We start from the raw sequence: 25,696 nt of genomic DNA, 5'->3' as shown, positions 1-25,696 counted from the left end.
AGTCAGGATGGGAGACAGGCTGCCATACAGTTTGAAGTGATCTGAACCCAAATGGCTCTTCTCAGCTTCTCTGTCTAGCAGTGAGGACCCCTGATCCCGCTGAAGGCCTTTGGGGAGGCCCTCACCTCTACTGACTAGCCAAGCCCCCATCCATGTACCCAGCAAAGATGGGTGGAGGCTCAGACAGCAGACATGGACCATTCGACTTGTGATGGGGACACAGGAAGGTAGGGGAGGCACCCCCGTGGGCTCTGGGAGCAGAGGAAGCCCCTGGACCTTGGAACCTGTGCAGAAGGAGGTGAGAAAGCTGCCCTATGCTGGCCCTTCCCTGGGGCTGCCTCTCTTCTTCCTTCCAAGAATGCTCACAGAGAGCTCACGCATCGTACGGGGCATCAGCCCTGTGGGTCCCTCTGCCCGGAGGGATGGGGACTGAGATAACGTGCACTGGGGCTGTCATTGGTTTTGTCTGCCTGAGGATGTGCAGCTGGTCCCTGGGCAGCTAGGGAAAAGGTCTGCATTTCCCAAAGCTGCTATGGGGTGCTGCAATGTTGGGGTGTGGGGGCTTTCCTGCTCCTCTCATGCATCGTCACCCCTCCCATTCTTCAGATGCTCTAAGCGTCTTCGCTGGGACCTCCCAGGGCCACACCTCTGGGAGAAGCTACAGAAGCTGGGCTCTAGCCGCTGAGAACAGAGGCTCCCTGAGGATGGGTCTAATGGGCCAAGAGGAGGGGGCAGGCCAGGGCCCCAGGGTGGGAGGATTCAGGAGAAGGAGGCTTAGGTAAGGTTAGCCAAGGGACGGCGGGCTCCACGTGTGTGTGCTCAGAGGCCCAGGGCACTGGGAACAGCAGGCATTTGGGGCCAGGCCAGCACTGGGGTCAAACTCAGTGATGGTCACAGACTCCTTAATCTCTTCTAGTCTCCATTTCCTAGTCTGTACTATAGACTCCAAAGAGTTGGTGAGAAGATTGAAGTAGAAAAGGCCCAGGCTAGTGCAATGCATTAGGCTTCCCTGGTGGCTCAGTGGTAAAGAATCCTCCTGCAATGCAGGAGATCCGGGTTCAATCCCTGGGTTGGGAAGATCCCTTGGAGAACGAAACGGCAACTCATTCCGGTATTCTTGCCTGGGAAATCCCATCTGATTTTAGAGGAATCTGGTGGGCTACACTCCAGGGGGTTGCAAAGAGTCAGACACGACCTATCGACAACAAGGTGCATTTGCGTTACAATGCAATCCCTGAAGTCCAGAATCCCAACTCCAGTCCTTGTAGGCTGTGTGACCTTGGGCAAGTCACTTAACCTCTCTATGCTTCTGGTTTTGTCACTGCTGAATAAGGATCAGAGAAGTGTCTGTCTCCTAAATCTGCTGTGAGTTCAACAAGATTTAATTCAAGCCAAGCACTTGGCTCTTGGTGGGTATAAGGTACATCTAAATTACTAATATTGAAGGCAGGAGTTGTGCACTGGATACCCCTGCCATTTTATGGGGTTCACATAATGTGTAGCTTTCTTCCAAGAAGGTGCAGCATCCCAGCTGGCACCTTCCAGTCTTCCCCCACAAACCAGTACCCGGGGTTCTGGAGATCTTCGAGTCCGTATGTGGATTTTCATTGTCATGGTTGAAAGGGCCTTTTGCAAATTGCTCCTGTTTTTCACCCTGGGCTGAACCAAGTCGATTCTTGGACGTGATGGGTTATAAATGCAGCTAATTGGCGCTTCGGGGAGGCCAGGCGATGGCGGCACAGCCCTCGCAGAGAACCACTCCGCTCTGCCCTCCCCACTCCCACCCCGTCTCCTTTGATCCACATTTCGTAAGGGCAGCTTGCCCTAGAATTATGAGCACAGAAATCAGAGCAAGACTCTTCCGCGTTCTATTTCTGGCTCTGACACAGACGATAGCTGTGGGCAGATCACAACACTAGAATCTTCTCTGGAATCTGGGAAGTGGCACAAGTCACAGTGGCCTCGTCCTGCTCCTGCTGGGCCACGGAAGGGACACCCAGGAGCAGGTCAGAACACCCTGGACCTTCCCCGCAGGTCACGCCCAGTGGATTTCCTGTGCTTGGGAGCAGGGCCAGCCCTCCTCGCTGCACTTCCGGAGTAACTAGAACGGCCTCTCCGAAGAGAACAGGTAGCTGCCCAGTTGTATTTGGTTCCCACTGGGCTAGTCACGGGCTCCCTGAAGACCTGAGGGCCTGGCAGAGTCTATTCTGATGACTGTTAAAGCCCCAGCTCTGATTACAGACCGGGGCACTCCATATATTCCCCTTGGTTTGAATGAATGAATGAACAAGCAATAGGGATTCCCTTGGGCATTGTCTCCCTCCCTGCGTCTACATCAAGGATCTGGAGATGATGGTTCTCAGGGCCACCGGAGCCTTGGGCAAATACAGTCTCCCTCATGCACGCAGTCCGAAGGGAGCATTTCATTTCTATAAAACAATGTCAGTGACTTCCATGGTGATCCAGTGGCTAAAATTCCACATTCCCAATGCAATCGGGCCTAGGTTTGATCCTTGGTGAGGAAATTAGATCCCACATGCCGCAACTTCGAGTTCCCAAAGAGATCGCACATGCTGCAGCTATAAGAGCTGCAACTGAGACCCAGCTTAGCCAAATCAATAAACAGTCAAAAATAACTAAATCAAGTGAAACTGAGTCAAGCCCGGTGAGTTCAACTCAACAAGAACAGAAGGGGAAAGACTGGGTGGAGAGCAGCCCACAGCAAGGGGGCCAGGCAATCCCATGAAGATTCCCAAGGTAAAAGTATTTCAACAGCTTTTCAATTGTTCTCCCTGCTAACATGCTCTGAAATGCTCCGCTGGACAGAGAAGAGTCCCAGATCCTATTAAGTTCATCCGTGAGGACACCGGAGCAGGAGAGGTCACAGGTAGATGTCCAGGCTGAGATGGATGCTTGGGAAGGAAGTTCTCCGAGGATCTACTGAGGATGCTCTGGAAAGGATGGCAGTGCAGCGTACCTCACCAGGAGCTCCAGCGTCCACTGCCCTCACGCCAAGGGAGGCCTGGCAGGGAGGTCACCCGGTTTTACAGGAGTGCACACTGAGGCCCAGGGCTCCTTGCCCATCCCAGGTCCTTCAGGGGGAGCAGTGAGCCGCCTCACTCCCAAGCTGCTTCTACTAAGCTGCTCTGTACCAGATGGCACTACGCACCATGGTGCACCCAGAGTGAGGGTGACGCTCCTGTTTATGGAAAGTGCTGGCACTCGTGAGGCTCTCTGTGCGCAAAGAGTAATTCTGAGGGGCTTCCCTTACGAGCCCCAGCCATACCCAACACAACTTCCCAGGACTCACGGCAGCCGGCGGCCTGGAGCAGGAGTGGGAGTAGCTTTGGGACAAGACGCTTCTCTTCAGCATCCACATGCCAGCCCTTCCCCAACCCCTCCTGGGAGGCTTGATTTGCCCAGGTCAGCCACATGGCATCCTGGCCCAGTCCTAAGATGAGGCAGGGGCTTCCCTGATGGTCCAGTGGTTAAGAATCCACCTTGCAATGCAAGGGACACTGGTTCGATCCCTGGTCTAGGAAGAGTCCCTATGCCATGGAGGAACTGAGCCCGTGCACCACAATGGTTGAGCCTGTGCTCTGGAACCCAGAAGCCACAGCTACTAAGCCCATGTGCCAAAAGTACTAAAGCCCGAGTGCTCTAGAGCCTGTGCTCCACAACAAGAGAATCCACTGCAATGAGAAACCTGTGCACTGCAACTAGAGAGTAGCCCCCACTCACTCCAGCTAGAGAAAAGTCCCACGCAGCAATGAAGACCCTGACCAGCCAAAAAGAAATAAGTAAATAAATAAGATGGGATGATATTAGAGTTTTCTGGACCTGCATGGCCTCTTCTGTACACTCTCACCCTCAGGGTCCTACCTTACCATGCAACCCCCTTCTCAGGCTTTCTGGGGAAGAGGGGGACATAGTTGTCCCCAGAACTGTGTGTCAGGGGCCCTCTGAGCCCCTGACGTATGGCTGAAATGCACCGTGGGGGGCTGTGGAAATGCACTCCATCAACCCCTGGGGTGGGGGGACACACTCACATCACTCTCTCCCTGAAGCCTTTCTCCCTGGAGGGCATGTCCATTCCTGGCCACCCCAAGGCTCTGGGGGCTCCCCCTCTGTTGCTATCACAGCTGAGGTTAGATGGGGAAGCCCTGGCCTCCGGGGAGGGATCTCGGAGGATGGGCAGCTTGGAGAGGACACTGCTGGAGATGCCCCCCAAAAGCCCCTTGGCAGATGTTGAGACCCCAGTACTCCAGGAAGGCTCAGACCTGAGACAAAAAATGGGGAGAGGGCACCATTCCAGAGCCAATGTGGCTTCGTCTCTTTTTCTAGAAGCTCGAGGTGAGGAGGCCACTGTCTGAGCTCATTTGCTGCTGCCCCAGGGAGGCCAGGCACTGCAGGAGCTGGTCCTTCTGGAAATCCATACAAACAGCACCCCATGTTGGAGTGAGCTTGCCCCATGGCCTTCCATACACCACCAGCTACGCTCTGGGGCCGTGGTTCCTTAAACCACCTGCTTCTTCCTTTTTCTTAAGCTGTCCCTGCAACTCTGACTTGAGATGATGGCAGGCTGACTGTGCCCATGGTCCCTCCTGCCTGCCTGCCTTGTCGTGAACCTGTCTTTTCTTTCCCTTCAGCTTTATTCAGGTATCATTGACAAAGAAAGTCAAATATAAGGCCTACAAAAGGATGCTTTGATAGAATTTTTTAATTTTCTTAGCTCCTGGTGGCGGGGGTGGGGGTGGGGGCGCGGGGAGGGGGAGGCACTTAAAATGCCAAGAAGAGGCTGCAGCTCTTCCCCAGAGATGACATCTGGAAAGAGTCTGAGCAAATGTCAGCTCTTCAGTCACTTCCCAAAACAACAACAATAAAATGTTCTTGTTGTGGAAGCATCTGCAATTGTCTTTTAATTTCAGGAGCTGAATCTATGAGTGAAACTAAAGAGAGGTACCCAAGGAAGAGGACAAAATTTCTCCTTGGAGGAAAAGGAGGAGTGCAGGCGAAGTTTGATCCAGTCACTCAAAGGACAAGAACTGCTCAAGGAGAGAGTGTGGGAAGAAGGCTGGAGTGTTTGTTCTTCTCTGTACAACTTTGGATGGCCAACTCCACCTGTACTCGACAGATGCTCCAGAAATGCCTGTTTCTACAGGAGCACAGGGCTGCCTCCATCCAGCAGGTGTGGGCTCAGCAAGGGAAGGTGTTTTCCTCCTTGGAGGAGGTGTCCTCCCCTTGGGCTCTGGCTCTGGCCCAAAAGACGGGTTCCATGGTACTGTCTCCAGCTGCAGAGTGAGGAGGCCCCACATCGTTCCTGTGTCTAGACCAGCAGGTAGCACAGCACGCCTGCCAGGGATTGACATATCCAGTAGGAGAAGCTGTGGCTCATGTTTTTGCTTGTTTTTAAAACGTGTAAAAATGAGATGAGATCAAGAGGAAGGTAAGTGCTTCCCACCCCCCACTTCTTCTCCAGGCACTAGGCTAGGTGAGCTGAAAGATTAATCCTGGCTTCTGGACTGGCTGTGCCAAGCTTGCTGCCTAGAATTCTCTTTCAGTGTCCTGCAGAGTCATTTTTTCCCCAAAGCCAAAGTCAACAACAACAGCAAACTTTACAAGAACCTCTGCCGCAAACATGTAGCAGACATGCCTCTCTTCTTTCCGATCTCCTCCTCCAACAGGTGGTTAAACAATCCACGTGTGGTCAAGGGAAACTTCTAGAAACTTCTGTTCTTGGCAATAAGGAGGCCCTTCCCTCTGCAACAGTCTTACTAAACACCCACTTCCTCAAGGATTTGCTCTAGTGGGAACACACAGACAAGAGTACCTGTGCATGCTAAGTCACTTTGGTTGCATTTGACTCTTTGCAACCCCATGGATTATAGCCCCCCCAAGGCTCCTCCATCCATGGGATCCTCCAGGCCAGAATACTTGAGTGGGCTGCCATTTCCTCCTCCAGGGGATCTTCCTGACCCAGGGATCAACCCCGTACCTATGTTTCCTGTATTCTCAGGCGGGTTCTTTACCATTAGCGCCACTTGGGAAGCTCATACAGACAGGAGAGGGGAGCTGTTTTTGGTTGGCAATGGAAGAGCCAGAAGGGGAAATTTTTATGGGTTGAACTTTTCCCGTTTATAAAGATGCAGGGAGCTCAAATCAGTGCTCTATGACAACCTAGAAGGGTGGGGTGGGGTGGGAAGTGGATGGAGGTTCAAGAGGGAGGGGACATAATGTATACCTATGGCTGATTCATGTTGATGTATGGCAGAAATAGCACAACACTGTAAAGCAATTATCCTCCAATTAAAAATAAGCAAAAAACTTTTGAAAAGACTCTAAAGTCCTAGCCCCCAGTGCCTGGGAATGTGAATTTCCTTGGAAAAAAAGGGTCCTTACAGATATGAATAAGTTAAAGGTCTCAAGACGAGATCATCCTGGATTATCTAGGTGGCCCTAAATCCAATGATAAGCTTTTCAAGTTGACTTGTGTCCCCCACAAAAGCTCTGTTGGAGACATAACCCCTAGGACCTCAGGCTGCTCCCTTGTTTGGAGGTCACTGAGTTACGGAGAAGCCCAGTCCACATGCTCCAGCTGGACCACCTGAGTGCCCCAGTGAATGTATGACACCCAGGGGGACAAAGACCCTGTCCAGTGTTCCTCCCACTCTGACCAACGAAAGGGAGATCTTGTCAGCACTGGGGTCAGGAACCAAGCCACTTACTCATTCACTGGAGGTGCTACTTACGGGTAGGAAGCCGAGACGGCTGAGTGTATTAATTAATGATCCATCTCTAGCTGTTGATGTGTAATTTGTATCAGTGATTTTTTTTTTTCCCTGGGACATGGGAGAACAATGGTCTCTGAGCTGGGCAGGGGGAGAGGAGAGTGGGAGCGGCAGCCCTGGGGGTCCACAGGCCTCGTGACCATCAGGGGTTGATGGGGAGACTGGCGGGGGTCTGCAGCCAGGACAGAGGTGACAGGTCCCACGGGGCTGGTTTTGGTGACAGAGAGCCTGCAGAAGGGTGGGCTTGGGGAAGTGGGGGTCCCAGGCCCAAGGTGGAGTGGGAAACTCCGTGAGGAGACGTGGCCAAGACTGGCGTTCGCAGGAAAGTGGCTTCTGTGGCCAGGATGTGTGCTCAATCGCTTTCGGCATGTCCTACTCTTTGCGACCTATAGACTGTGGCCTGTATCTGAGGACAGAAGGACAGGGGGCACGAGTCTCCAGGATACCTTGAGGACGTAAGCCGCCCTGCCCCCTCCACCTGCCCTGCATGGTGCCCACCCCACGGAAGCTCATGGCAGTGGCAGGACAGACTAAAGTGTGTTCATTGCCCAGATGCTTGTTTTCCTAATAATGGGCTGGAGGCACCAGCCTGTCCTCAGCTACTGCCGAGACACCAGAAGAGCTGGCATGCTGCTGGTCGTGCATCGTCACCCATGGCGGCTCATCCTCTCCTGAGCCTCTGGGAACAGCACCCAGTCTGATGTCCACTAATGGGTCAGTCCTCTGCTGGCCAGAGTTGCACCTCAGACTTGCCAAACAGGCAGCTGACCACTGACCGCATTTGTGGATGTGGTGCCAGCCCTGGGGCTGGGGTCCACATCTCCTTCATGTCCACCCAGTCCCCATGGGGGCAGAACATAATTTCCAATAAAGCCTGCATCTCCTAAGAAAGACTGAGGGGCTCATTTCTGAGTCTGAGTCCTTGCCAAGAGCAGGACCAGTTCTGGTGTGCCTTAGAGAAGACTGTTAAAGGGTGTACTCCAGATGGCCGTTCTCTGGCCCAGCAGTGCCTCCAGCCTTGGGGAAAGGCTCTCACAGAGGAGAAACTGATTTCCATATGTGGAAGGGGCTGCCATTGGTATCAGCTTACAGATGGAAGGCAGCACAAAGAGCCTGGGATGCTCTGTGAATTTGGCAAGCGTGTGTGTGCTCAAGTTGCTCAAGTCATGTCTGACTCTGAGATCCCATGGACTGCAGCCCACAAGGCTACCCTGTCCATGGGATTCTCCAGGCAAGAATCCTGGAGTGGGTTGCCATTTCCTTCTCCAGGAGGGTCTTTCCAACCCAGGGATCAAACCCACATCTCCTGCATTTTCTGCACTGCAGGCAGATTCTTTACCACTTAAGCCATCAGAGAAGCCAAGAATGGGCTCAACTGGGCAGGTGGGGGATGCAAGGCCCTGGTAGAGGGGATGCAGCTAAAATGGACTCTTCCATGCCTGTTGATCTACTACTTAACCAGGCGATGATGCCAAGCTCACCTCACCAGGTGAAGGGCCACAGGTGAGGCCCTCGTCATTGCCAAGACCAGCATGGACAGAAGCTGCAATTTCCTTGCTTCGACAGGAGAAAATCCCCTGGCACTGCCAACCGCTAGCCAGAGCCAACCAAAGTTCCTCCCACTGCAGTGGACTGAATGGCAGCCCCACCAAGGCAGCCATGTCCTAACCCCTGGAACCTGTCAATATGGCCTTATTTAGAAAAAGGACCTCTGCAAATGTAATTACATTAACAGTCTCAAGATGAAACCATCCTGGTTATCAGGTTGGACCTTAAATCCAATGGCAGGTGTCCTTACAAGGGGACACAGACACAGAAGGAAGAAGCCTTGTGAAGACAAGGTTGAGATTGGAGAGGTCAGCCACAAGCCAAGGATGCTGAAGCCCCCAGAAGTTGGACAAGGCAGCAAGGATGGTCTCCCAGAACGTCTGGAGGAAGCACAGCCTGTCTGCACCTCCATTCTTGTCCTCTGCCCTCTAGAACTTGGAGAGAAAGAACTTCTTTTGGCTTTTGGCCCCCCATTTGGGTTGATTCATTGCTCTGGCCTCAGGACACTCAAGCTCAGAAGAAAGCTGGCCCTTCTATCTGCAGCATGTGGGTGGAGGTGGGGCCTGGGACACACGGGGTGCAAGGCTACCTCTGGGATATCCAGGATTCTGAGGACTGGGGCATCTTGGAATGTGGGGACATGTGTGGTTGTCACGACGACTGGCATTAGCTGGGTGAGGCTGAGATGCTGCCCACCCTACAGGATGCGGGACAGATATGCATCCCCTGACGGCCCTCCATCCTGCATGACTACAGATGCCCTGTCTTCCCGCATGTTTGGGCTCTCAACACTCTTGAGCCCGGAGCACCTCCTTAGGCTCCATGCACAGACCCATCATGTTTCTGCACGATGTTAAGAAGCACCAAAGTTTCCAGAACTTGACCACCAAGCATATCAGAAGGAAGCTGTATTAATCTGTCCCAGCGAGCTGCTCCCCATTTCAGAAAGTCACTGCCCTCGAGGCCCAGAAAGACACACCCATCTCAGCTCATGTGGCATCACGTTCCTGGTGAGGCCAGGGGTAGGGGGGTGGGGGGGGGCCCTTCGAGCCTCCCAGTCGTGCACAGACCAGCGTTTATTCTAAGTAACCTTCCGTTGTGCTCCCTCTGAATCAGTCAGGGCACTGCACGAGTTTTTAGAACCAAAGATTTTGGCAAGCTGTACTTTCTATGAAAAGGTACATCAGAAGTGAGTTAAAGGAACATTGGCAAATGTGTACCAGGAACCCAGGCTCTGCGTCCAGATGGGGCAGGGGTCCTAACCTAGAGCCCTGGTCTTTCTTTCTCCTGCCCCCAGCATCCTCCACCCAGCCCAGCTTCCTCCAGTCACTACTGCCCCCCGAAGTCATTCCCCCTGCCCTGTCTCCACAGAGGACACTGGTGTCCTCCCGTGTGTGCAAGTGGGGGCAGAAGGGGACCCAGGCGTGCACCTCGCAGGGGCTCTGCTCTTGGCCCCAGAACACGCCCCCAGAGTGCTGGCTGGGGCCTGAGCTGCTGGCCTTTCCAGACAGCGTGTGAGATCACATCATGTGGGCATGTGACCCTTCCATCCACCCTGGCTGTGATCTGATGGTGAAGCCCCACCACCACCACCACAATAGAGTTTCTTAAAAGCCCAAGAGGCCACGGAAGGTTCTTTTATCACTGGACCTCACACATGGGCCCAGATTATCCTAATGAATAAGGCAGTCAGCTTCCTTGTGGACTCCGGACCCGACTCCAGCAAATCTCTGCCTACCAGTGCAGGAGACACAAGAGATAGGGTTCATTCCCTGGGTTGGGAAGATCTCCTGGAGGAGGGCACAGCAGCCCATTCCAGTATACTTGCCTATAAAACCTCATAGACAGAGAAACTATAGCCCAAAGTGTCGCACATGATTGAGCGACTAAGCACACACACCCCTCTAATCAGGATGTCCTGAAGCTTCAGGCAACAGGGGTATGTCGGGGGAGGGCCCCCAGAGTCGTGGAAAGATCCCTGGCCTGGGGTTTGGAGAGCGGGGCCCAGGCCCACCAGCCTCCTTCAACACCAGCATCACTACCTCTACCCACAGGCAGCTTAAGAAAAAGCAGACTGAAGCCAAGCTTGGAGCACGGAAAGTGCTTCCTGGCTAATTACTGGGGCGGTGGGGAGGTGTACAGGGGGTGTCTGGAGAGAAGCAAGCTGCCCTCATGAAAGGACAGTCCAGCCCCTGATCTCCCCCAGGTAGGATACCCCCCAAACCACACATGAGCTGCTGATGTGCCTTATTGGTGGGTTCTGCTGGGTTTTCGGGGGGCAGGGGGTAATTCTGGCTGCTGAAAGCCTTCCAGGGCAGAGAAAGGTCACTGGAGAGCTGCCATAGAGCTGGCCGGGCACCTGAACACCCTCCTCTTCCTGCTAACATCTTTGGGGAGCATTTGAAGGACATAAAATAAGCAGCATTCTCCCAGCGCTGGCACTGTTCCATCCCCCAAAGGAGGTGGACTCCACCACATCAGCACTACCCAGGCCCTCCCAGGAGCTCCACGCTCCACCAGGGTCAACATGGTCAAGTCTCAGGACGGCCTCGCCAGGCAGAAGGCATTTCCCAGCTCTGCAGGCAGGGGAGCCAGGACCCATTGAGGTCATGCATACTGTTGAGGACACACCAGCAGCCTGCGGGTGGGCGGCCACGGCCCAGGGCAGGTCTGGTCAAATCAGGGGCTCTCTCTGCTGCCCACCCCCAACACCCCCCCACCTCTGGCTTCATCCCCCATGCAGCTCCAGCATCCCTGCTGCTGAAGAAAACTTCTAGAAAAGTAAGCTTCCTCCTCTACCATCACCAATCATCACCTCCTAACAACAGACTTTGCCTTCCCTGGTTGCTTAGTGGTAAATAATCCGCCCCCAATACAAGAGACTAGGGTTCGATCTTTGGGTCAGGAAGACCCCCTGGAGTGGGAAATGGCAGCCCACTCCAGTATTCTTGCCTGGAGAATCCCAAGGACAGAGGGGCCTGAAGGGCTATAGTCCACGGGGTCGTGAAGAGTCGGGGTGACTGAGTGGCTAAACAACAACAAAGAGCAGCCTTAAGTCGCTGAACCTCGTGGAAAGCACAGACCAAAGGCCTGGTGACCACAAGGCACGTCCACCACCCAGAGGTGGCCAGAACTGGGTCTCTGGATCTGGGTGGGGGTTCTAGGGGGCCTTGGGCTGCACTGGGAACCTACCTGCTGCAGGTGAGGGCACAGCTTCTCCCCAGATGTATTCATCTGGGCCATTTCACCTTACTCACTGTAACCCAGGGCCACACCTGGGCTGTGGGGAGCGGTGGGAACAGGAGGGGTGACATCTCACCCCAAATGGTGGCTCTGAAACCCCCTTCCCAGCATCTGCCTGCTGACCCTGGAGCTCACCTGCACCTGAGAACTGCTGGGCCCACTGCTCAGCCCCTCGGCTGGCAGGCTGTTGAAGCTAGAAGCCGGCAGGCCAAAGCTCCCCAAGGCCCTCCTTTCACTGATGACAAAACGAGAGGGAAGCAGTATCAAGGCTGTAGCTCCAGCTCTTGGCAGAAGGACACAGGGCTGCTCATGGTCCTGTCTCAGCTGTGAGCTAGCCCAGGGCCCTCACAGGTTTTCTCTTCCAGCAGTTCTAGAGGCAAGAAGACAGTCCTGGCGTCAGCCCTCACCCCCTCAACCACAAAGCCCCCTCTACCAGGCAGGCCACCAGGCTTCCAGGAGCACCAGGCTCCCCAGCCTCTGCCCCTGTTCACCCTCTCAACCCATCAGGACTCACCTCATTCTCCCCGATCCATGTTTGCAGGACAACAACTGAGCTGCAGCCTACGTGGTGTTTGTGACATTCCCGCTAGTGTCCTTAACTGTCATTTGCCTTTCTTGTGCCCTTCCCTGTCTGGCTTTCCCAGAGAGATTTTTAAACTCCTTGAAAAGATGGCACTGGGATGGGTCTTCCATTTCCTGGCCCCTCTCCACCCCGAGGTGCAACATTTAATGTCAAATAAGGAATGAATGGTTTCCTGAGCAATTGATCAGAAGCTAGAAACTCTGAGACCGCTTCCCTTAACATAGTCAAATAAAAATGCTAAAAATGATGTTCTATCTAATATTTAATCACAATGCTTAGAATCATTCCCCTGTGAGCGGATGAAACCATAAATTCAATCCACCGTGTATCAGATGGATCTGTGAGTGCGGTTCCCATGGAGCGGAGACGTGTCCTACAGGGTGTGTCTTTTGCAACCCCCAGGCCCTGGGTGGCCGGCAGCCCCAGGGACACTCTTAGAGGACACTGCTTTCCAGGGTGAGGAGGCATCAATCCAGGCCTCCTCCTGCAGCTCCCCAGGGCCTGGCGAGAACAACAGCCCAGGGGTGTGGAAGGCCCTGGCTTCCAGACAGAAAGTGCAGTATAGGCACCTGGGTTCCACAAGAATTGAAGAACCTTCCAGACTCCAAGGTGCTCTTAGAAGGAGAATGAAACCCTGAGGGAAACAAAGAACTTAGGAAGCACTAATTGCAATACGTTGGAGCAGGAAGCATGTGGAGGGAATAAAAGGAACCCAGTGACAGAGTCATCTCCAGGAGAATCCGAGGTCGGCTTTAATGAGTCAGAGCTCATTTATCCACTTGGTGTGAACACAGCTTTGCTCAGCAAAAGCAAGGAAGTGCCTGGGGAGGCTGGACAGGTCCAGGAGCTGTCAGCAGACACATAGGATCCCTGCCTGTGGCCAGGACGTGTCACTGCAGAACCACAGCCAATAGGACAGGCCACACCCCATCTACCCCAGAGGGTCCAATGAAGACCCGGAAGACCAGTCTCGTCATCTACAGACTTTAGCATGTTTAGCAAAGCTCCACATGCTCATTTGTCCTTTGATGCTCTTATACCAATTAAGCCACTCAAAACTTTTGAAGTTCATGAGTCATTTGCTTCAAATATCTTTAAATGAAGGACAGATTCATTTCCCTGGTAGCAAACACGCAGCAAGTTAATTAAAAGGGGCTCAGCATTTAAACCGCCACCGCGGCTTCAAAGAGAACGGGAGGACCACATCTCTGTCCCTTCCATCTGCCTCTCACTCCCTTCTCCTCCAATTCGGGCATCCATAAACTACTCCATTGTTATACAACTTGGTCCCAAGGTCTCCCCACTCCCGGTTCAAGTCAGCTGACCATCAGGGTGAGAGAAGACAACAACAGCCCAACCCACAACGAGGACACTGAAGGCCCCTGGTGACAAGGCCAAAGCAGCCTGGAAATCGCCCTTGGAAATGCATGAGTGGCTTCCAATGTAAAAATCACCAGGCAGAACTGGAAAGACGTCTGCGCCACCGCATCACTGAGCTGCCGGGTGTCACGAATCTGTGATTGATCCAAATGGGGACAAAGCTTGAATGACGATGGGCACCTTGGCCTCCTGGGCAGTGCCCCTTCCCAGAGCTATGAGTGTGGGCCGGTAGGGAAAGTGTCAGCTGTATCTGTGCAGGCAGGGGACCAGGGGCCAGCAGGCTGGGTCAAGGACTGGTAGGGCTGGGAAATCTTCACTGAGTACTAACAGTAGCCATGAATTTGAACAAACTCCGGGAGATGGTGAAGGACAGGGAAGCCTGGCGTGCTGCAAGCCAGGGTCACAAAGAGCCGGGCACGACTGAGCAACTGAAACAGCAACAACGGTAGCCAGTGCCCAGGAGATACCACAGCAGGCAAGGTGGGGACTGAAACCAGCTGGCTTAAATTCCCCACGGCTCCCTTTCCCAGGATTAAGACTAAAGCCTGGGAAACGACTTTCCATTTCTCCCCCGGGAGACCCTGTGATTCTACACTGGGAACACGACCAGCAAGAGGGCTGTCATGGGAAGAAGGCGCTTCACTGTGGGGAGCCCTCCCCTCCAGCCTCGGGTGAACTGCTGACCGTCTGACACGCAGCCTCTGCCAGCACCATGTGAGGCTGGAGCTCAGTGCCTCTGTGAACCTGAGCCCGGTGAGTTTCCATCCCAAGCAGCTCCAGGCTAAGCATCGTCTACACCTTTGCTCGAAGCACCAAGGTCAGGGATGAGAACGTGGGGACCTCATCTAATGACCTCATCAAATGAACTCACCATGAGAAGAGCAAGTGGAGCAGAAAGCCAGTGATCATCCAAGAATAATAACCATCATTGTCATTACCATCACCACCAGTACCACCAGCACCATCATCTCCATCATCATGATTACCATCATCTACATCATCCCTATCATCAGCATCACCATCACATCCCAGTAGCATCATCATCACCGTCATCATTATACCACCACCATCACCCCATCACCACCATCATCACTATCACCACCACCACCATCATCCTCACCATCATCCCCACCTCTACCATCACACCACCATCCTCACTACCACCACCATCACCCCATCACCATCACCACCATCATCACTATCACCACCACCATCCCCATCATCCCCATCTATCACCAGCACCATCATTATCATTACTATCTCTATCATCATCATCGTCACTACCACCATCATCATTATCATATTAACAGCAGCAAACACATCCTGAGGAGCTGTTCTGTGACAGCCACTGTGCATGCATGCTCAGCCCCTTCAGCTGTGTCTGACTCTTTGCAACTCTTTGGACTGTAGCCCGCCAGGCTCTTCTGTCCATGGAATTCTCCAGGCAAGAATAGTGGAGTGGGTTGCTATTTCCTTCTCCAGGGGATCTTCCCAACCCAGGGATGGAACCCGAGTCTCCTGCTTCTCCTGCACTGCAGGCAGATTCTTAACTGCTGAGCCACCAGGGAAGCCCTGTGACAGGCACTGAGCACCTGGCATATACTATCTCACTTAATTTTTACAACATTATGAGATGGTTTATTCTGTAATTCCCACTGATGCACAAAGAGGAGAGGTCCAAACAACTAATACAAATGAAGCCAGGAACTGGCATCAGGCTGCATCACTCTTAACCATCACACTAAAACTAGGAGAGATCTCCCAACCACTTTATGGCCCTTGGACAATTCCAGTAGTGTTTCTATAAAATGCTACCTTCTGACAGATTTCATAGGGCTTCAAATCACCAGGCACCTGCCCTTTCTATTCCCACCAATGTCTGTGCTACAGAAAGAGAAGAAACATAACATTCCCCTTCTAAACATTTATCTACAGAAAGAAAAATAAAACAACTCCCCAGGGCTTGCCTAGTGGCTTGGTGGTAAGAAATCCACCTGCCAATGAAGGAGACACAGGTTCAGTTGCAAGAAGACCCCACATACCTCAGAGCAACTAAGTCCATCCCCAGCCTTTGCTGTAGAGTCTGTGCTCCACAACAAGAGAAGCCACTACAATGAGAAGCCCATGCATCGCAATGCAGACTAGCTCCATTCTCTGCAACCAGAGAAAGCCCTCACAGTAACAAAGACCCAGCACAGCCAAAAATAAATAAATAAGGTTATTAAAAACATAACTCCCTAAGTCTGATTCCAGAGACACTTCTTTGGACAACAGAATTGACTTAGCAAATTCTTTGTATTTCTTCTTAAAGCCTTAATTCCAGACTTGGGGTGCAGTGAGTGGGCAAGCCTGGGCCTGTTTGCCCTCGACATCTGTAACCCTCTCCTTGGAGTCACTCCTGCTGGGTATAAAAACAACTGGTGCAGATGGAGGATTCTTGGTTGCCAGGCACTGCGTTTTGTACTCAGGGTTGATTTACGGAGGCCTCACAGCAACCTTTTAGGAGAGATATTTTGAAGCTCTAATTATGCTGATGAAGAAAATATAGAGAAGAGGGAAGGGAACTTTCCCAGAATCATCCAGCTATGTTCAGCAGATCTGCAGCTTAGAAGCAGGTACTGCTCACTACAGCTCACACAGCCCCCCAGACCACTGCTCTAGGATCCCCAAGGCCACCCTTGTTGGCCAAGAAGTGTGAGTAGTGGTCATACTCCAAAGAGCTGGGGGGGCTTAGGTCTGCATCTGACCACTAGGGGGATTCTCAGCACCCCTGCTTGGGCTCTTGATGCTCTGGAGCTTGAGTCACTTTTGCAGGACCAGTTGAGCATGGAGGAGCCCAGTTAGGGGAATCATCTCTGCATTTTCTCTTTTCTTGCCTTGAATTCGAAGCTGAGGATGGTGGGGTGCCCCTCCTCAGCATCCAGCATCACTTCCCAGAATGAGCATTTCTCTGCATTGAAAGCAAACACACATATTTTCCCCCATTTAAATTTGTTGTGCTAAACAAATTAATCTAGCACCAGATTATATTATGAAGAACCATAAATCTTTTCCAAGATAAGCATCTGTCGAGTTGGATTAGCAATATCCAATGTACTGTGAATTAATTTGCTAAGCCTTATAATGGTGTCCCGGGCGTTTAACTTTAGTAATAACAAATGTAATTTGGAAGAAATGGGAACTCGTTTTCTCATCCACATCTATATAGTAAGTGACGTAGGCAGGGAGATGACAATAAATGAACGCACCACTAGATTCTATTATGATGATGGCTTGGGAGTTTATCGAGGTAAAAACTAATGCTTTGTAAACTGCCGCTTGGGTGCCTGGCATAGAAATGAATGGCAGGCTCTGTGTGTCTGTGGATTCCAGAAGGAGGCTACAGGAGAGATGGTTGAAGCACAGTCCTGCAGACCCTCACCCATGATGCTCCCAAGCTCACAGCCTCCATCCCTCTATCCTGGCCCATGGCCCTCCATTGAGATGGAGCTTGGCTTTGCGTCCATAGATATGTTGCTCTCTAGGGAAGAATTGCTCAGAATAAAAGCTGCAGCTCTCTTGTCCAGGTGAAGGGAGGAAGTAGGTCATGGAACAAAAGCCACCCACTCCTGTCCAACTAATGACCATAGCCTGCCTGCCGGCCAGTTTGCAAAATCTAATGCACACACAGAGTGCAAGGGACAGCATGGTAATCAGGTTGCACAGGGATCCTGAGGAGCAATTCTCTCTGTCCTCTGGGTTCTGAAGAGGATCCGTGTCAGCTCCAAACCCCAAGGAAGTAGAGAGGCAAGCCAGGGGTGGGAGAGACTGTACAGTGCCCCCATCACCTTCCTGCTTATGCCCTGGAATTTGTGTCCTGTATTATAAGTTAGCAAATACTGCTACTGGTCAAGAATGTGCATGGACAGTTCCAAACTAAACCTGAAAGTCGTGATGGGGCCTGGGGCCATGGCCTGTTCACAGAAGCCAAGGATGCTGGCAGTGGGTGGGAACAAATGGGTCCAGGATTCTGGGCTGCCCCTTTGCTGGCCTGAAGCCAGGTATATACAAGGGGCTACTAGAGAAGGGAAGTGCTTTGGTCTGGGAGATTTCTAAGGGCTACTCCCTTTGAAGCAATTTGAGAAGTTGAGAAAGAAAAAATGACGATGCAGTAGATATTTCAAAACCAAGAAAGGCTAATTGTGTGCACGCACCTAGAATGACACAGGCAGAAGAGCTAAAGCCATCTATCTGATCTCCATCCTCCAAACTCTTCTTAACCTGACTTCAGGGACGAGATACCCCAGAACCCGAGTCCGTGTGCAAAGTCTCAGCTAACACTGAAGGGAATTCCTCCTGATAACCTGGCCTCCGTCTCTCTTGCTGTTTAAGGTAATTCCTAACTCTGGGTTGGTCTGGTAGTTGCCCCTCCAGAGGGCTGCACCCTGGAAGGTTTCTGAAGATGCCACACACCCTACCTCCATCAGCAGATGTGCTCACACCTGACTCCCAGGCAGGAGATTAAGTTCTGGCATTTGAGAAGATGCTGCTCAATGTCTGGGGGGGCTCAGAATCCCCTACAAAGTCAGGGCGGGTACATGCCCACCTCTACGTCACTACTAAGGAGAGACCCTCTCCCTTCTCGCTTAATCCACTAGAAGAGCCTGGCCACTCCTCGTAGACCACAACCCATCTTTGCCAGGACGTGGACATGTGCAAGTTCACGGACACAAAGTTCCCCATCTCGCCCTCAGGTACGATGGCTTTAGGCGCTCCTGCTAGGAAACAGACAATCCCAGCATCACTTGTAAGCCACACCCTCCCAAAGCACCCCACAAGCCAAATCCAACCAGAGAAGAGGTGGGCGTACCTGAGGTCTCCCCCAGAACCCGTGGGGGCTGGCTGTCTTGGCCACTGTCTCTGCTGGGACTGGTGGAAGGCTCCGTTGTGCTTACCCCAACCGGGATCCTACTCCTGGGGTCCAGGGGCTCGGTGACCCCTTGAGTCTGCAGTGTCACGGAAGTGGCTGTGGTGGCTGTGGCGGTGGTGGTGGCGGTGGCCACAGTTGTCTTCCGCGTTTGGAAGATGGAGACCGTAGTGGGGCCATAAAAGCCCGGGAATGTGTTGGATTCCAGAGCCTCCTCCTCCCCCGTGGGCCCCCAGGCAATGAACTCTGTCTCCGTGGTGGGCCTGCTGCCCCGGAAGTCAAAGCTGCTGAAAGCAGGCCCCTGTAGGTGCCTCTTCCCCCGCCGCAGGAGGGCCTGCTGGTCCGTGGGGGCCCCGCTGGCCCCTGCAGAGGAGGAGGAGGTGGGGGAGGAGCCCAGGGAAGGGCTGGATTTGGCAGCAGCTGGGGGCTTGGCCAGCCCCCCTTTGGGCCCAAGAGTGGCCTCCTGATCCCTGGGTCTGTGTGCCCGTCGGGCCCGGGGACTCGGCATCTGTCCGTGACTGTGTCCGCGTTCCATGCGAGGCGGCCGGGGGCTCCACACAGGAGCGGGGATCCGGGCAGGCTGTCCACTCTTAAAACTCCACAAGCGAGGCGGCCGGTGGGGTGGCCGAGGCAGTAGCCGGAACTCGGGGCCCGGGCCCAGGGACTCACACGCAGGCAGATCCAGGGCGAGCTGAAACATGGCTATAAGGATCCAAGCATGGCTTCCTAGGGAGCAGCCGGGCCAGCGGATGAACATGGAACTGCATGGGAAAGAGAGAAGAGGGTCAGTCGGGGCCTCCACCCGGGGGCTCTCTCCACCCCCACTCCAGGTCGAGGAAATACTCTCCTAGTTACGAGCACTAATCCCAACTTCCAAAGAGAAATGAAGCCCTTCGTTAGTCCCCTTCAAAGGCCAACTCATGTCCGCTCTGCTAGCATCGCTGAAGGACAGGCCCAACCTCACTTGTCAGGACCCACTTCTCCTCCCAGGAGCTCTCCCATACATGGCCAGCTGATGATAAGCTGGTGTCAAAGAATCCACTTACAGGAGGGACACTGAGTCCCCAAAGCCCCCAGAGAGATGATGACCCCAGGAGTCTCCCATCCCGCTTTGGTTTGACCCAGAATAAAACAGAGGTACCAAGAGGGAACCAGGGAGGGGACAGCAGAACCAGGAATGTGTCCACACACCGTGCCCAAGGTCCGGCATGTCACTCTGGGTCACAGAAGTCCCCACTCCAGGGTGAGTGATGCTAAGCCCACAGCTGCCAGTCCTGAGGTCTGGAGGGACAGGGGTTTCAGACTGTGGGGCTTCCCATGGGGCACAGAGTCCCACACCTGCTGCTCCAGCTGGGCCCTGGGCCCTGCCACCCCCACCCCCTCCGCCTCCTATTTCAGTCGGACACGTCTATTTGAAAGCAGGCTTGTGGCCTCAAATGCCGTGATGTGTGCACAGGGAAAGCTGCTGACTTGTGGCCACCTCTGGACCTCATTCATGCGAAAAGTTGACTCATTGGAAAAGACTCTGATGCTGGGAGGGACTGAGGGCAGGAGGAGAAGGGGACGACAGAGGATGAGATGGCTGGATGGCATCACCGACTCTATGGATGTGAGTTTGAGTGAACTCCAAGAGTTGGTGATGGACAGGAAGCCCTGGCGTGCTGCAATTCATGGGGTCGAAAAGAGTCGGACACAACTGAGCAACTGGACTGAACTGAACTGAACTGGATCTGGCTCAGAAGATGTGCTGCCCGGAAGTGGGAAGTTCATCAAAGCACCAACTCTACCAAGTGCTTGCTCTGCTGACACTGACCTCCCATGCAGGTGCCCTGGCAAACCCTGCGTCCTCAGCGTGGGGAGGCTGGGGAGGGCACACCCCTCAGCCAGGGCACAGGGCTGAGCATGCGCTGGGCCTGGGCAGGATGGAGCCAGGTCAGGATGCGGCCACATGCAGGGCAGGGGAATCCGGCCCCTGGGTCCTCCCACCTGCTTAGTTAGATAACTGAGGGCCGGGGACAGGTGCCCTTCAAAATCAGAGCTCAGCACCAACGTCAAATCTGAAAATTGACACAAAGCCAGAATTTAGGGATGGTGGTGGGCAGGGGTGGGTGAGTGTGTTCGGTGAGCTGAGCTGCCAACCCAAACGCTGCTCCGAACCAGGCCTGTGGAAGCGGAGTTGGACAGCGTTTCTTAGCCAGGCTGTCATATGACTTTAAAAGTGACTAATTCAGCCCCTGAGTGAGTATGAGGCTGTCCATGTGCCTGGGGCTGACCTATGCTCACCAGCACCCAGGAAGGTGCTGTGCCCCCGGACATCCATGTGTTGAAAGAAAGAAACTTGTATTAATGAGTGCTAATTGCCAAAAAGGACAGATCCCAGAATAATAAGGCCTTGGTTTTTTAATCAGAATGAGAAAGTGCTTGGCTGCAGAAATTAGGAACTGCTCATTATGCTAATGCTTCCGCATCAAGAGGCTGCCGGTGTGCAATTTCTCGGCATCCAAGCCCAGGGCAGTGCAGGGACCAGGCCAGCTTCACACAGAGATTCAGGTCAGCGAGGGGTCCCCCAGGCGCATACCGAAGGCAGCTGCTCTGTGGACCCTTGAGGTTTAGAAGCCCCCAGGGAAGTCCAGCCCCCAGGGAAGTGAGACACTGCTTCCAGCAGGTGTGATCTCAGCTTGGAGGATACCACTGGCCACCCCCAGGCACCCACAAGGCAGTACTGAGTACCCTCAGCCTCACAGACACCCCCAGGCCTTATAAGGTATCACTGGGTTTCACCAGGCTTCACCAGGAACCCCCATGCCTCATCTTGTAACCTGTCTTCACTGGGCACCACCAAGTGCTACCACCTTACCAGGTGTCACTAGGCCTTACCAGATCCCATCAGGCACCCCAAGACCCCACCAGGTACTACCAGGAGCCCCCAGATCTCAGCAGGTCTCACCAGGCTACACCAGGTACAATCAGGTCCTGTTAGGTACCACCAGGCCTCAGTAGGTGCCACCAGGTACCACTAGGCCTTGTCTTGTAACCTTAGGCTTCACCAGGCACCACCAAGTACCCCCACCTCACCAGGTCTCACAGTACCCCACCAGTCACCAATAGGCCCCTCCAGGTATGACCAGGAACCCTCAGGCCTCCCCAGGTACCTGCATACCCAGGCCTCTCCAGGCACCCCCAGGTACCACAGTCACATCGGGCCTCACCAGGCTGAATGAAGAGCAGCTATACACAAACCCACTTGCCACCTCTACCTGGAGAAGTATCACTCCAGGAAATTAAAACAGCAGCCCCTGAGCCTGTGCCTGCCTGCCCGGCATAACTTCACACGCAGGATATTTCTGCCATTTTCCACCAATCATGAGCTGTAATTGGTTACCATGGAAACCCTCTTTTCCATGCCACCCAGCTGTTATGTAGAAAAGCCAGGCCATCACAATGGCAGGGAGAGATGGATGTATTTTTCCTCTTCCAGTCCAGTCTCTTTCTTTTTGAACTGGTGGACTTGTTCACAGGGAAAACAGAAGGCCAGGTGAACAGGTCAGGACAGAGCCTCCACCCACCCTACCCCCCCCCACCCCCAGCAGCCAGGAAATGCAGGGCTCAGGGTGGGGACAGAGCAAGCCCCTCAAACAAGGAGGTCAGCGGCAGATCCTGTGGCCTCTTTACAGGGGACCCATCATCACCCATCTCTTTACAAGGGTCAAAGGCTCCACCCCCTGCTCTATCAGCAGGCCTGCTGCCTCTACGTGAAATCTGGACCTTCCTAGACTGGTGTGCGGACACGCTGGGCTGAAGATGCACCTTGGCATGAGGGGATTCAGCCAGGTCTGCAAGGACCATGTGAGGGGCAGCAAGTGACCTCTGTCCTCATCCCTCAGCTGGTCCTGAAACCAGGCAGGACCCCAGGAACACTCTGCTGTGATACTGCTCAGCACAGGACTGGGAAGCCCCCAACACCACACCCAGTTTATGATGAAGGGGTTCTTGGAGCACCACTCACATATCCTCTCACTCAGGAAGGCATCCACGGTGCCTGTTCTCAACAGGACCCCACACATCTGCGGGGGCTGGGAGCACCTAAGACTGCTGCTAACACTGCTGAGGATGCCACTAACCATCAGGGCTGGCAGGTGACACACCAAGGTCAGGTCACAGTACAGGCAGAGGTGCGGCCAGCTCCCCCTAAACTCTGGGGCCTCCACAGACCCCTTACAAAATACCACCACTTCACCCCCACACGGATGGCTGCAAGCAAAAAGACAGACCATTCCAAGTGTTGGCGGGGATGGGGGGGAGACAAGAAGTCTCATGCATCATTGGTGAGAACGTGAAATGGGGCAGCCATTAAACAGTTTGGAAGTTCCTCAAGGACTGAGAGTTACCAGTGGACCCAGAAATTCCACTCTTGGGAGCAAAAATGTGTACCTGAATGTTCACAGTAGTATTATTTCTAACAGAGGAAAGGGGAGACAGCCTCAGTGTCCATCAGCTGATGAGTGGATAAAGAAAGGTGGCCCAGCCCTACAGTGGAACATTAATTGTCCATAAAATGGAAAGTATAGGGGCGGGATGAATAGGGAGATTTGGGACTGGCATATATACACTACTGATTCTATGAGTAAAACAGATAACTAAGGAGAACTGACCGTGTGGCACAAGGAACTCTCTTCAGTGCTCTGCTGCTGCTGCTGCTAAGTCGCTTCAGTCATATCTGACTCTGTGCGACCCCATAGATGGCAGCCCACCAGGCTCCCCCATCCCTGGAATTCTCCAGGCAAGAATACTGGAGTGGGTTGTCATTTCCTTCTCCAATGCATGAAAGAGAAAAGTGCAAGTGAAGTCACTCAGTCGTGTCTGACTCCTAGTGACCCCATGGACTGCAGCCCACCAGGCTCCTCCGTCCATGGATTTTCCAGGCAAGAGGACTGGAGTGGGCTGCCATCGCCTTCTCCGTTCAGTGCTCTATGGTGACCTAAATGGGAAGGGAATCCAAAAAAGAGGGGACATATGTAAACACACTGCTGATCTGCTTTGCTGTAAGTAGAAAATAACACAATATTTACCAGCTGAGCTAACCTGGGAAGATCACTGTACAGCAACTATACTCCAATGAATTTTTTTTAAAAAAAAGGAAATAAGTGCTGATACACGTTACCACATGGATGGACCTTGAAGACATCACAAAGAAGTCAGTTACAAAAGGCTGCGTGTTGCATGATTCTATTTACATGAAATGCCCAGAATCAATCAATCCACAGGGACAGAAAGTAGACTGGTGGTTGCCAGGAGCTGGGGGCAGGGAGATTGGGAGTTACTATCTAAACTCTAATGATTACAGGATTTCTTTTAGGGGCGATAAGAATGTTCCAGAATTAGAGTGGCAACAGTTGTACAAACTTGTGAATATATTAAAACTACTAACATCTGCACTTTAAAGGAGTGGATTTTAGGGTGTGTAATGGTGGCCTGCCATCTATGGGGTTGCACAGAGTCAGACACGACTGAAGCGACTTAGCGGCAGCAGCAGCAGCAGCAGACTGGATCTGAAGAGATGGTGTGTGCCAGGGCAGAGTAGACAGGCTTGGAGTGCACTGCACTGAGGCCTAGTCCTCCCAGCCATGGCAGGCAGGAGGAAAGAAAGGATGCTGGGGTCAGAGGCGGCCTTGGCGATAAACTTGCGGCTGAGACTTCAGGTTCGTCCTCATGATCCTTGCCTGAATGTCCAGCTGCCCATCTACACTCCATGACAGACGGCTCCCCCGCGGCAGCATCCCAGCCCAGACTTTCACATGAAGAACAAACGCCCCAGCCACCCCCACCTGACTGCTTCAAAATCGGGAACTATGGCTCCATCTCACTTTACTTTCTAGTTTGCAGGCTTTTTGCTTCTCTCCCTTTTAAATTTTTATTGAAATCTTTTTTTCCCCAAGAATGGTTTAATAAGATTCAGCAAATTGAGATTCAATTCGATACCTTCTGTGTATTTTCTTCACTGAAGAAAATCACTGTCAATTAAGGGAGACAAAGACGTCTCTCCCGTTTAAGGGTGCACTTTTCTTGAGCGAGGCGTCTGCAAGGGTGCCTCCTGCAAGCAACTGGCTTCCACTTGCTTGAGCACCAGGCCTGGACCACAAGTTCACGCAGGAGCCCTGAGTCTGCACGGCTCAGAGGCCATAGCACAATCTCCAGGATGGGACAGGACCCTAGAGGTGTCAGGTAGGTGGCCAGCCTGTCTCAGCCCTGCCACAGGCAGTGACCAGCACCCCGTGTGCAATCTCAGCACCAGATGACTAAGGGAGACCTCCACCTTCCATGTCTGCTCTTGGGCTTGTCATCAGCTGGCTTGAAGGACAAGTCACGGTAGGAATAATTCTGTTTGAGGTCAGCCTGAGTGTGGGCTTGTTGCTTCTGCTTCACAGGCCCTGGGTTCAATCCTTATTCGACACATTTGGAGCAGTGGCATGGAGGACTCCACACCTTCTAAGAAGAACCGTGTGTCTGTGATCAATAATTGACAGGGTACAACCAGAAATGGCTCCAAAGATGCATGTGCGACAGACACAGATGAGCTTCCTCCAGCACAGAGTTGGCTCTGGGGGAGTCCGTGTTCCTAAGTGGACACTCCCAATCCCCTGCAGACTCGAGCATCTCTTCACCTGGGACCCCTGTTCAGTCTACCTGCCCCATTTTCAGCATGACCCTGCGTGCAGATACCTCTCCATCCCACGCCACTTATTGGTTTGTTTGTTTAAATAAGCTTTCTAGAGCAGTTTTATCTTATTTAAATTTAAAAAGACTTTATTTTGTATTCGAGAATAGCCAATTAACAACACTGTGATAGATTCAGGTGAACAGCAAATGGACTTAGCCATACATATACATGTATCCATTCTCCCCAAAACTCCCCTTCCATCCAGGCTGCAACATAACACGTAGCAGTTTCCTGTTCTATATAGTAGGTGCTTGTTTCCTACACATTTTAAATATAGCAGTATGCACATGTCCATCCCCAATTCCCTAATTACCCCTTCCCCCACCCCGCTGTCTGTCCCCTTCCCTGAACCATAAGTTCCTTCTCCAAGTCTCCGACTCTGTTTCTATTTTGTAAACAAGTTCATCTGCATCATTTCAGATTCCACATAAAAGGGAAGTCATATATTGCTCCTCTGTCTGACTTACTTCACTCATGATGACACTCTTCAGGTCCATCCATGTTGCTGCAAGCGGCATTATTTCCTTCTT

The 25,696-nt window shown here is 52.8% G+C and overlaps 1 protein-coding gene across 1 annotated transcript in view; it reads right to left on the bottom strand.

The window, feature by feature from the left end:
• AJAP1 (adherens junctions associated protein 1) overlaps positions 1–25,696 on the bottom strand; it is a 128,047-nt gene that overhangs the window by 48,840 nt on the left and 53,511 nt on the right. Inside the window, exon 2 of the mRNA XM_040264199.1 lies at positions 18,392–19,209. Within this exon, the coding sequence (XP_040120133.1) occupies positions 18,392–19,209 (818 nt within the window). The remainder of the gene's footprint in view (positions 1–18,391; positions 19,210–25,696) is intronic.

The sequence above is a fragment of the Oryx dammah genome, unplaced genomic scaffold (genome assembly GCF_014754425.2).
Source record: "Oryx dammah isolate SB20612 unplaced genomic scaffold, SCBI_Odam_1.1 HiC_scaffold_21, whole genome shotgun sequence".
NCBI classification, from domain to species: domain Eukaryota; kingdom Metazoa; phylum Chordata; class Mammalia; order Artiodactyla; family Bovidae; genus Oryx; species Oryx dammah.
Note: the sequence above shows the minus strand (reverse complement) of the source record. Positions and strands in the feature narration are given on the sequence as shown.